The 13,124-nt window shown below is 51.4% G+C and overlaps 1 protein-coding gene across 1 annotated transcript in view; it reads right to left on the reverse strand.

The window, feature by feature from the left end:
- Nucleotides 1-13,124, reverse strand: part of CCDC33 (coiled-coil domain containing 33) — a 1,193,032-nt gene that overhangs the window by 172,654 nt on the left and 1,007,254 nt on the right. The window contains exon 16 of the mRNA XM_085643888.1: nucleotides 12,008-12,203. Within this exon, the coding sequence (XP_085500014.1) occupies nucleotides 12,008-12,203 (196 nt within the window). The remainder of the gene's footprint in view (nucleotides 1-12,007; nucleotides 12,204-13,124) is intronic.

Below are 13,124 nucleotides of genomic sequence, written 5' to 3' on the forward strand. Positions count from 1 at the left end.
CTATCCTGGGAGTCTGTAGGTTACCCCTTTCTAGTTTCTCATTCCCTCTGGGTTGTTTACGTGTCTCTACATCCATCACCTATCCCAGGGAGTCTGCAAGATAGAGATGGTAGGACAAAGACTTTAGAGGGACTGGGAATCAGGAGGTCTTTGGGAACAAGCAGTGCTTAACTTGCGCCAGTGGTTTCCAGTGCTCAGTACTGGCAATTAATTGTCAGTACTTGCACTTATGACAGCTGCCACATGGTGGCGGTGTTTGCATAATCTAGAGATGAGCAGAACAACAATAGTTTATTATTCAATATACATTAACAAGCATTGGCATAGCCAATAGGTCTCGCTTTTGGGACCTTATAAGTATTTAGTTATGCAGCACAATATCCTTGGTGCAACAACATTAACTGTTGCATGGTTAAACACTTATAAGGTCCCAAAGGCGAGACCTATTGGCTATGCCAATGCTTGTTGTGCATGAAAATAGTGCTAGGTGAGTGTGTGTAAGAAACCGCAAAAGGGCTGCAACGTAAAGAATGCGTCCATCCTCTGTGCATCATGCTGGTTCCAGTGTGTTTCACACCACTAAAGGTAGGCAAGTGAAAAGGCATTAAAAAGGCAACTCACAGCCAATATTCCCAACATCCTTTATGCAGTGCCGTATCCCTACAGATCAGCATAATTCTGAAGTTGCTCAAACGTTGCATTATTAAAGGGTCAATGTGCAAAACATCGAGTGTTGCCGTGGGTATTTGTTTCAAAACCGTTACTGCTGTTCCTTTTATCTATGCCGTGCCGCTCCATTCAAGCTTACGCACTCGGAAGGCAGTCTGTGAAATGTTACAGTTTCACAAGCAAACTTACACTGCAAGGGATTAAACTGATGGCAAACAGCAACTGCCTGCTATAGCTATCGATACCTTGAAACTTCTCACAAGGGAGGGGTAAAGGGTAACTAGGAAGAGCTGGTTACACATTCATATGCCAGAGGACGCCGCTCAAACCCGTCCTGCCCAGGATTTCCAAACAAAGGCTACAATTACGAAAGCTTTGGGGGCTTCTTAAATATTTGGACATCATCTTCTTTAAAAACGAGAGGTAGTAGGTGAAACTCAAGTTGCAGTGTTACTCTCACAGTCTATGTTCCCACAATGGACTGTGTGTTGGCGTCATTTGTTGCTCGCTCTCGATGGCTTTGTGCTGGGGTGTAGAGGGTTAAAGCGTGCTCTGACACCGAAGTCTGGCCGGAGCACACAATACTAAAAGATAAGGTGGCCATAAATCGTGCAACGTAAGCAAACAGTAACACAAGCTGGGTCCATGGAACCAATGAAAGCAGGAACAAGCACCAGAAAATGTCTACTGTCTGAGGCGGCATTGGCTTAGTCGGAAGTGAATTGCTCCTTGAAGAATTAATATCAGATGCTTCCGAAGTTAAGAATAACAAGTTAACCAGGAGGGAGGGGGAGAAGGGAGGGGAATAGTGAGAGAAGACAGGAAGGGGGTGGAGGAGCATGATTCACACGCTGGAAGGCTTAATGAGCCATGACAGAAAGGCAGATGGCGGCTGCGCGCGTGCACGCTCACGTGCACGCAAGCTTTAGGCCACCAAAAGCCTATGGCAGCACTTTGAAAACCCATACACTAACTGTCTCGCAGAGCACCGCATACGCTGCCTCAGCGAGACCTAAAAACGACTGATACCTGCCACTCAAGTCATTCTCCCAGCTTTAGGGGCCTCAAGCAGTCTTATTTGTCACACTTGTAGCCGTGTGATGGTTAGTAGTTGTGTAGGAACTGTCATTAGCAGCGTTGGCAATGGCAATGGGTGGTGCAAGCTGTGGTGGCCTCCTTACAGGGGCCCTGGCACTTATTTACTTATTTTTTTTTACAAATTAAGCACTGGGAATAAGAGCCTCGTGTGAATATGGTGGGACAGGGAGAACAAGGAGACCACAAAACCCACCCCTTACATTAACCTCTGAGAGCATAACCCACACCCTTCGAAGCAACGGACCACATCAATGTGGAAAGGAATTCCACAGTGGAGGAACTCCGCTGGATGTATCACAACCGCAGGCTGATGGCTGCACAGTTTTATGAGAATATTTTGAGTTTTCTTACATACCTAGTAAAAAAATAGTGTTTCCAGAATATCAGCTGCCACTATATCGCAAAATGAGTACACATAGGTTAGTACAGGTGTACTATTCTTAACTCCACATCAACATACCTTGACAATATGTTGGTAGTCAATCAGGACATAATATTTTTGTTGGTTGATATAAAAAAATTTATAGCGGGAGAGCACCTGTTTGCACAAAGTGCCAAGAGGCAAAGTGTTAGACCTGTCAGCCCTTTGGGTGGTCCCTCCTCATCATTATTTATTTTGTCCCACTTTTGCCTCAAACCCTGTTTGAATTTTTCCTTTTTGGGAACCACCAGACTTTTTAGTGTTGCTGCAGATTCAGGGAGCCATTTTAGCTACCCCTGAAACATCTGTCTGAGGGCCTGGAGCACAAAATGGTGGCCACCTGTGACATCACCAGCATCCACTGGAACCTACCAGCACCTTCCAGAACATTCCAGAACCCTGTGACAGTTGGAGGCGGTTTTAGAATGTTGGGGAGTTAAGAGAGAGAGTTGGCAGTTGGAGCTGGCAGTTGGCACCTGACTGGTGAGGAGTGAGCAGCAAAAACGTGAAGGAGGAAGGAGTGAAGCAGCAGGGGTGGAAACTTGTGCCTGGAGTGGGGTCCATAAACCCATCCTTGATACTAGTCCCTACTGACGGAGCCCAGCCTAGAGCCCTGTGTGGGAAGAAGTCAGAAAAACCATCCTGAGGACCTGGACAGCAGGAACAGGCCTTAGAAACAAGAGAACAGCAAGATCCTGACCTGGAAGCTGGTTTCCCTGAAGTCCGACGTCGAGTAGCCTAAGACCTGGAGCCCGAGGTGGAGAAGCGGCGCTGACTGGAAAAGCAGACACCGGAGCCGCCAGAGGTCGAGAGAGGGCGCCGTCAGAGGTCGTGAGGAATACCAGAGGTCGAGGAGGAAGTCACCCGAGGTCGAGTGAGCGGCGTCATCGGAGGAGTGAAGTCCGCCCTCCGGAGTCGTCGGAGACCGAGGTGAAGTGCAACGGAGGTCGGGAGTGAGGATCGCACTCCGGAGTCACCGGAACCTGTGAGGATCGGGCCGGAGGTCGGGAGTGGAGGTCGCACTCCGGAGTCGCCGGAAACCTAAGGAGAGGAGCACCGGAGGTCGGGAGTGAGGATCGCACTCCGGGGCCGCCGGAAGTCGACATCGAGGCAAGGCCGGCCGACGTCATCGAATCCGAGGTCGCCATCGGACCGGAGCCGCCCGAAGTCGACATCGAGTAAAGACTGCCCGACGCCATCGAATCGGAGGTCGAGATCGAACCGAGGCCGCCGACATCGAGACCGGAGCCGCCTGCCGGCGTCGTCAAAGAACTGACATTGTGCCGAGGCCGCCGACATCGAGCTGGAACCGCCTCACGGCGTCGACACGACTCCAGCGGCGTCGGAGCATCAGAAAAAGGGCAGTAAGTGGAGTAGAGGGCGCCTAAGGCCCTGTGGAGACCTGAGAGACTGCTCTAAGGTGCCAGGGGTGAACTGGGACTAATCTAGAGAGGTTGTGTGGAGAGAGAGAGCCAGGTCTCTGGTATTTCCCCCCTTTATCTACCTCAGTTTAGGCCTCAGCCTTGACCAAGCCAGGGAGTAGACACCCCCAAGCCTTCCACATCTCCACAAGCTGTGCCTGGGCCAAATCAGCCCTTAGGAATTCAAAAGTGATCTGATTCCATGAGTGTCACTGTCAGCTTTTAAGTATTTATTAGGGGCACTGTATTTATTGTATTTAACCTATTTATTGTTCCACTGTATTTATTGGTCCACAGTATTTATTGATGCACAATATTTATTGGGTTACAGTATTTATTGCCTCAGAATATTTAATTGCCTGTATGTATTGCACTTGTATTTATGCCTTCTTTATTTATGATCACCCCTATTTATTGAATCATTAAGCCAGTATTTATTTGACCTGCACTTTCTAAAAGTTTGTATATTGTGATTGTTATTTATTTTCTCCAATCAGCAACTAAGAGAAAAAGAAGATAAAGAAAGTTATTTTTATAATTTTTACGGTGTAGAGTCGTTTTTGGAACGGATGCACGCATGGTTATTGTTTGGGTATGTTGTATGCTTAGCACGGAGCCTGATTCCTGACCACTCGAGCCAAGCTACCACAGTGTGTCCGGAAGACCACCACCACCCCTTCTAGCGTGGGAGTGGGTTTCCAACATAAATTGGTGTTCAGTGGTGGGATAGAGCTGTGCCTACGCATACTCAACAATAACTGTGGGTAGTCCATAGGCCTACACCGGGAGTTTTCTCAAAAGCGGCCTTCCTAATTGTGGGTTTTTGTTTTTTCCAAATTTACTCTGGTGGTGGGAGGAGGTATTATTAAAGGTACCCCCCTGCATAGTTACTGCACAAAAACCTGTCCTCTAACCTGAGTGGGCAAGATGGAGTTTGTACTAGAAAATCTAGAAACGTACACTGTGGCCCAACTCAGGGAGTTTTGCCAGCGGGAGGGGGTGTACTGTCCCCCAGGAGCAAAGAAGGGTGCACTCCAAACCAGCTTAAGGGCTTGGGGGGAGGCACGCCGAGAAAGCAAGGCTGAGGAGGAAGACAGGGATGGAGAGCCTGACCCCGAGGGGGCTGAGATGTACCAACCTGAGGTGGGGAACCTGTCAGCAGGGCCCAGAACCATTTCTAGGAAGGGCAGCAGTGCCTCTAGCGGTGGCTTGTCTGAAGTGGAGTTAACAGACCGGAGGGAGAAAAGACAGCTCACATGGGACTTAGCAAGGCTGGAGAAGGAGAAGGAGGAGCAGAGGATGGCCCATGAATTACGACTGAAAGAAATAGATCTTCAGATCTTGAGAATCGGGGCACAACCTGTTCCTAATGGTGGCAGCCAAACCCAAGAGATCACCAGGGAACCTAAACCATACCTGCCAAAGGACATAGTAGCTAGCTATGGAGTGGGCGACGATATCGCCAAGTGGCTAGCGGCCTATGAGGTCTCGTTGAGGGCCCATGGGGTTCCAGAGAAGTACTGGGGAGGGGGATTGTACAAGTACATGCCTCCAGCTGGTAGGGATGCATTATTGGCCCTCGAAGAGGATGAGCAGACCCACTACCCCACCATGAAACTGGCGCTCATCAGAAAGTTTGGACTAACACCTGAAAAGTACAGACAGAAGTTCAGGGGTAGTCACAAACTGGGCACACAGAATTGGGTGGACTTCCTGGACTATGCAAAGAAGGCACTGGAAGGTTGGATTCAGGGCAGTGAAGTGAGGAACTACGAGGGGTTGTTTGACCTAGTACTGAAGGAACACCTGCTCGAGAAATGTTTCCCTGAACTGCGGTAACACCTGGTGGATAGCAAGCTGACCAGTCCCCGGAAGCTTGCTGAGGAGGCGGACATTTGGGCTAGTACCCGGGTGTCCACAAGGGGGACTGGAGGGGATACTCAAAAGGCCGGACAGGGCGCCCCCCAGAAGAAAGAGGGAGGGGAAAAGAAAAAGGAGTTCTCCAAAGGCCCCCAAAATAACTTCCAAGGGAAGGGAACAGGATTTACCCCTAAAGCTAACCCGCCCAGAAACCCTAATCCTGGCCAGAGTCAGCAGCCAAGGGTTGTCCATTGCTATGAGTGCGGTGGCGTTGGACACTATAAAGGAGATCCGAAGTGCTTGAAACGACCACCCCCTCCCATTGGAGGAAAGACCCCCGGAGTAGCTAGTGTAGTGCTCGGGGAGGAGATGCCCTTAACTAAGGGAAGGGAGTGGGCGGGTGTCACTTTAGTGTCCCTGGGAGAACGGGAGATGGTTCCCAAGATCCAGGTGCCCGCAAATACCGCAAAGTATGGGCAGTGGGTCACCATCAACGGCCAAAGAGGGGAGGCTCTGAGAGACACAGGAGCCAGTATGACTATGGTGCGTAGCCAACTGGTGTCTCCAGAGCAGGTAATTCCCGATGTACTCCACCCAGCCGCGATGGCTGACGGCAGAACCGGCCACTATCCAGTGGCCGAGGTTCCCTTTGAATGGGGGGGGGTTGCAGGTTCACTTCGAGTTGCCGTAAGCCCTGCCGTGCCAGTCGATTGTCTGCTGGGGAATGACATGGAGCACAACGCTTGGAAGGAGGTGGAATACCGGACTCACACCGAGATGCTGGGTACACCTGACTGGGCCTGTGTTAGCACAAGGTCCGCGACTACCCGAAGAGGGAGTTCATTTCGGCTGGAGCCTGGAACAAAGGCCCAGCCAGCTGCCAGTCAAGGGAAGAACCGAGGACAGGAGGAGCCTGCCTCGGCGTCCCCACCCCGTAGGACGGATAGGCCACCGGAGGTGGTGGACCAGGAGTCTGCGGTGGGGGACGTTACCAACCTGGAGGATCTACCCATCCCGGCCGAGTGGCACGTGGAGGGAGGCCCGTCCAGGGAGGAATTCTGCCAGGGCCAGAGGGAGTGCCCTACCCTTGAGGGGCTGAGGCGACAGGCCGAAGCCCAGGCAGCAGGGAACGTTGAAGGGAACTACAGTGTTTACTGGGAGGATGGCCTCCTCTACAGTGAACCCAAGGCACCCCTACATGGATCGTCACGAGCCTTGGTAGTCCCTCAACGTTATCGAGCCTTCCTTCTGGAGTTGGCTCACGAGATACCATTGGCAGGACACCTGGGGCAAGACAAGACCTTCGCCCGTCTTGTCCCACACTTTTATTGGCCTCAGATGAAAGTGTCGTCCGATACCTACTGCCGGACATGTGTGTCTTGCCAAGCCAGTGGGAAAACAGGGGTGAAGCTGAAAGCTCCCCTGGAACCACTTCCTGTCGTTAGCACCCCCTTTGAAAGGGTGGGCATCGACATTGTGGGTCCATTAGATCCGCCGACTACAGCTGGTCACAGGTTTATCCTGGTTCTGGTGGATCATGCCACACTGTACCCAGAGGCAATACCTCTGAGGACCATAACAGCACCTGTTGTGGCTAGGGCCCTGATGGGAATCTTTACCCGAGTGGGTTTTCCCAAGGAAGTTGTGTCCGACAGGGGGACCAACTTCATGTCAGCGTATATGCGGGCGATGTGGAAGGAGTGTGGAGTGACATACCGGTTCACCACTCCTTACCACCCCCAGACCAATGGTCTGGTGGAGAGGTTTAACAAAACCTTAAAGGGCATGATCAGAAGTCTGCCTGAAAGCCTGCGGAGGAAATGGGACGTCCTCCTACCCTGCTTACTTTTTTCCTACAGGGAAGTGCCACAGAAGGGAGTGGGCTTCAGCCCCTTCGAGCTTCTGTATGGGCACCCTGTACGTGGACCTCTCAACCTGGTGAGAGACGGATGGGAAAGAACTCCCAGAAAGCTTCCCCAGGATGTGGTGAGCTACATGCTGGCCTTCCGGAGCCAAATGGCTAAGTTGTGGAAGCAAGCTTCTGACAACTTGGAAGCCAGCCAAGCAGTGATGAAGGCGTGGTATGACCACAATGCTCACCCGGTGGAGTTGGAGCCTGGCCAGAAGGTGTGGGTGATCGAACCAGGAGAGCTTAGTGCCCTCCAGGATCGCTGGTCAGGACCCTTTGAGGTGTTGGAGAAGAAGGGTAAGGCTACCTACTTGGTGGACCTGAAGACCCCTCGTCAGCCCCTGCGGGTGCTACATGCCAACCGCCTCAAACCCCACCACGAGAGGCCCGAAGTCATCTTGATGATGGTGACTGACGGAGGAGAGGACGTGGAAAGCGAGCCTCTCCCTGATCTGTTTGCGTCTCAAGAGAAGGATGGGTCGGTGGAGGGAGTGATTCTCTCCCCATCTCTAACTCCTGAACAGCAGGAGGACTGTCGCCAGGTCCTGGGGCAGTACTCCTCGTTGTTCTCCCTTGTCCCGGGTAGGACTCACCTGTGCGTCCATGACGTGGACACAGGAGACAGCCCACCTGTGAAGTCCAAGATCTACCGGATGTCAGACAAGGTGAAGGCCAGCATTCACAGTGAAGTCACTAAGATGCTGGAGCTAGGAGTGATCGAACCTTCTAGCAGCCCCTGGTCCAGTCCGGTGGTGTTAGTACCAAAAGCTGCACCACCGGGTGCCCAACCAGAACTGAGGTTCTGTGTGGACTATCGGGGACTGAATTCAGTGACCAAAACTGATGCTCATCCGATCCCTAGGGCGGATGAATTGATTGACCGGCTGGGAGCTGCCCAATATCTAAGTACCTTTGACCTTACTTCAGGGTACTGGCAGATCTCTTTGACTGATGGAGCAAGGGAAAGGTCAGCCTTCTCCACGCCCAATGGCCACTACCAGTTCTGTGTGATGCCCTTTGGGCTCAAGAACGCACCTGCCACGTTTCAGCGCCTGGTAAACCAGATCCTCACCGGAATGGAGAGTTTCTCTGCTGCTTATCTGGATGACATAGCCGTCTTCAGTAACAGCTGGGAGGATCACTTGCGTCACCTGCAAGCTGTTCTCCAGGCCCTGAGACAAGCTGGATTGACGATCAAGGCCAGCAAGTGCCAGATCGGGCAGGGGTCGGTAGTGTACCTTGGACACTTGGTGGGTAGGGGAGCGGTGCAACCCCTCCAGGCGAAGATCGAGGCCATCATGGCCTGGGAACCCCCCAAGACTCAGACTGAGGTCCGAGCATTTTTGGGCCTCACGGGATACTACCGCCGCTTCGTGAAGGGGTACGGTACCATCGTAGCCCCCCTCACGGAGCTCACGTCCAAGAAACAACCTCGACGGGTAGTCTGGACGGAGGCTTGTCAGCAAGCCTTTGAGAGATTGAAGAAAGCCATGTGCGAGGCCCCGGTCTTAAGGGCCCCAGACTTTTCCAAGGAGTTCATTGTCCAGACAGATGCATCAGAACATGGCATTGGGGCAGTGTTATCGCAACTCAACGAAGAGGGTCTGGATCAACCCGTGGTCTTCCAATCCCGGAGGCTACTTCCCAGGGAACAGAAGTGGAGTGCAATAGAGCGTGAAGCCTTTGCAGTGGTATGGGCTCTGAAGAAGTTGCGGCCATACTTGTTTGGCTCGCACTTCCTAGTTCAGACCGACCACAGACCCCTTCGTTGGCTGATGCAAATGAAGGGGGAGAATCCCAAGTTGTTGAGGTGGTCTATTGCCCTACAGGGAATGGACTTTCAGGTGGAACATCGGCCTGGAGTGGACCACGCCAATGCAGACGGTCTCTCAAGGTATTTCCGCCTTAGTGATGAGAACTCCCAAGGGGTTGGGTAGCTCTCCCCACTTTCAGCTGGGGGGGACGCGTGTTAGACCTGTCAGCCCTTTGGGTGGTCCCTCCTCATCATTATTTATTTTGTCCCACTTTTGCCTCAAACCCTGTTTGAATTTTTCCTTTTTGGGAACCACCAGACTTTTTAGTGTTGCTGCAGATTCAGGGAGCCATTTTAGCTACCCCTGAAACTTCTGTCTGAGGGCCTGGAGCACAAAATGGTGGCCACCTGTGACATCACCAGCATCCACTGGAACCTACCAGCACCTTCCAGAACATTCCAGAACCCTGTGACAGTTGGAGGCGGTTTTAGAATGTTGGGGAGTTAAGAGAGAGAGTTGGCAGTTGGAGCTGGCAGTTGGCACCTGACTGGTGAGGAGTGAGCAGCAAAAACGTGAAGGAGGAAGGAGTGAAGCAGCAGGGGTGGAAACTTGTGCCTGGAGTGGGGTCCATAAACCCACCCTTGATACTAGTCCCTACTGACGGAGCCCAGCCTAGAGCCCTGTGTGGGAAGAAGTCAGAAAAACCATCCTGAGGACCTGGACAGCAGGAACAGGCCTTAGAAACAAGAGAACAGCAAGATCCTGACCTGGAAGCTGGTTTCCCTGAAGTCCGACGTCGAGTAGCCTAAGACCTGGAGCCCAAGGTGGAGAAGCGGCGCTGACTGGAAAAGCAGACGTCGTACCCGGAGCCGCCAGAGGTCGAGAGGAATACCAGAGGTCGAGGAGGAAGTCACCCGAGGTCGAGTGAGCGGCGTCATCGGAGGAGTGAAGTCCGCCCTCCGGAGTCGTCGGAGACTGAGGTGAAGTGCAATGGAGGTCGGGAGTGAGGATCGCACTCCGGAGTCACCGGAACCTGTGAGGATCGGGCCGGAGGTCGGGAGTGGAGGTCGCACTCCGGAGTCGCCGGAAAGCTAAGGAGAGGAGCACCGGAGGTCGGGAGTGAGGATCGCACTCCGGGGCCGCCGGAAGTCGACATCGAGGCAAGGCCGGCCGACGTCATCGAATCCGAGGTCGCCATCGGACCGGAGCCGCCCGAAGTCGACATCGAGTAAAGACTGCCCGACGCCATCGAATCGGAGGTCGAGATCGAACCGAGGCCGCCGACATCGAGACCGGAGCCGCCTGCCGGCGTCGTCAAAGAACTGACATTGTGCCGAGGCCGCCGACATCGAGCTGGAACCGCCTCACGGCGTCGACACGACTCCAGCGGCGTCGGAGCATCAGAAAAAGGGCAGTAAGTGGAGTAGAGGGCGCCTAAGGCCCTGTGGAGACCTGAGAGACTGCTCTAAGGTGCCAGGGGTGAACTGGGACTAATCTAGAGAGGTTGTGTGGAGAGAGAGAGCCAGGTCTCTGGTATTTCCCCCCTTTATCTACCTCAGTTTAGGCCTCAGCCTTGACCAAGCCAGGGAGTAGACACCCCCAAGCCTTCCACATCTCCACAAGCTGTGCCTGGGCCAAATCAGCCCTTAGGAATTCAAAAGTGATCTGATTCCATGAGTGTCACTGTCAGCTTTTAAGTATTTATTAGGGGCACTGTATTTATTGTATTTAACCTATTTATTGTTCCACTGTATTTATTGGTCCACAGTATTTATTGATGCACAATATTTATTGGGTTACAGTATTTATTGCCTCAGAATATTTAATTGCCTGTATGTATTGCACTTGTATTTATGCCTTCTTTATTTATGATCACCCCTATTTATTGAATCATTAAGCCAGTATTTATTTGACCTGCACTTTCTAAAAGTTTGTATATTGTGATTGTTATTTATTTTCTCCAATCAGCAACTAAGAGAAAAAGAAGATAAAGAAAGTTATTTTCATAATTTTTACGGTGTAGAGTCGTTTTTGGAACGGATGCACGCATGGTTATTGTTTGGGTATGTTGTATGCTTAGCACGGAGCCTGATTCCTGACCACTCGAGCCAAGCTACCACAGTGTGTCCGGAAGACCACCACCACCCCTTCTAGCGTGGGAGTGGGTTTCCAACACAAAGCAATTGGCAAATGTATGTGAGAGGAATTGGCGTAAGGGCTAGAGCAGCTAACTTTGAAGATGGGGAACCAGAGTCTCGGCAGGTAAGTCATTTAATCTCCCTGTGCCTAAAAATGTGTCCATCTGTAATGCAACTGGTGCTCATGTAAAGCCCTCTGATTCCTTCCGGTCGAGTTTGCGCTATATAAAACAAAGAAAATAAAAAATGCTGCGCTCTTTGAATACTAAGTGGCATAGTGCGGCAATCTTATCCTACCTTTTTAGGCACACTGTTTTAAGCTCTAGTGCTAGACTTAGTAAAAGACATACTCTGCCTCTGAGCTACACACACACGACGTACTAGAGGGTGGGGGTGGTTTGTTATGCGAGACAGTGCCCTTTCCTGTGAGGTGTAGCAATAAACTATATCAGGTTCTGTTGCCAGGGACGCTTTATTAGGGACTGAGGTGTGCAGACCAATGCATTAGGGTCTAGGCCCTGGAATGGTACATCCAAGAGAGAAGGACCAAATTTCTAGGGACTGGAATCCCATTCATTCTTGAAGCTGGCATTAAGAATATTTGTAGGTGTGTGTTTAGGTACTACTGAGTGTATCTGGCACAGAGTATTTTTTTTATCAGCGAGAGATAAACCTGCCCCATCAGAGTTGTGCCTCATCTCTCTCTCGTGACCCGTGTTATACTTCAAGCTCTGTACCTATTCTGTCGGCGATCTCTGCTTTAGTCATGACATCGATGTCTGTATCATCCAGCAAGGTGCGCCCCAGGTCTTGGTGCAGGGACAGGTCACTGCGGAGCTGGCTGTTCTCTGCCTCCAAGCTGGCGACACGCTTGCGTAGCGCGATGATGTCATCTGCCATCCTCTGCATGGCGTTGCGGTAATTTTCCAGCTCCTGTAAGAAGCAAACCTTAGTTTTAACCCCAGAAGCGGTATCAGAATACAGCACATGTTTGTGAATTTATGACACGCATGTGTGGCACCCACAAATACTCTCGTTCATGTTACTCTCCTCTCCCCCTTTCTCATTTGCTTGTCTATCATGCCCTCGCATTCTCACTTCAAAGAACATATGCCCCCTGAACGTTCCTGTGTCCTTGAAAGCCTGCATGGCTCGGTCTCTCACTCTCTCCATTGCATCTCTCGTTCCGCCTGCAGCCCACAAGGCATTTTTCTTCATCTAGAACAGTTACTCAAAGCACACCCCGGGACTGCATGCGGCCCTCTTGACCTTTACATGTAGCCCCCCAAGGGGAACAGCAGTATTGGCTGGTGTTTACTTGCTGAGCACTAATATTCAGAAAACAAATGTTAAATAAATGGGCAAGCATTTATATGCAGGTTAACTGAAGTGCGCCAAAGGCAAGCCCGTCTGCACCCGTCCGCGCCTTTTCGGGGCCTGGGGCCTGTCATTATGCCCAAAATAAAATTCACTACAGCGCTGCTGAGTTGATAGCGCTGCACAAACGGCCCACCACACATAAACCCCTTATTTACTCTAGCCTGAGTGCTCAGGGGATCTTGATGCCTAGAGCAGTTTTTCCTGAATTATGTGACACTCATAGAGCGGCTTTCCCTCAGACCCAAGAGTGCAATGGCACTCGGAAGCTCTCTGTTATATATTTGAATACGCGCTCAACGGTCAAGCACAAAATGGATATTTTTCTGTTGCTTAAATTTGAGCAACCGGACTTCCTCTTGCTTACTGAAACCTGGCTATCTCAGGAATCATCACCAGATATTCTAGCTGCACTCCCTTTAGATTACCATATCATCCAAGCCAACCGCCCCCAGGGGAAAGTTGGTGGAGGAGTAG

Source organism: Triturus cristatus, chromosome 3_1, assembly GCF_964204655.1.
Source record: "Triturus cristatus chromosome 3_1, aTriCri1.1, whole genome shotgun sequence".
Lineage (NCBI taxonomy): Eukaryota > Metazoa > Chordata > Amphibia > Caudata > Salamandridae > Triturus > Triturus cristatus.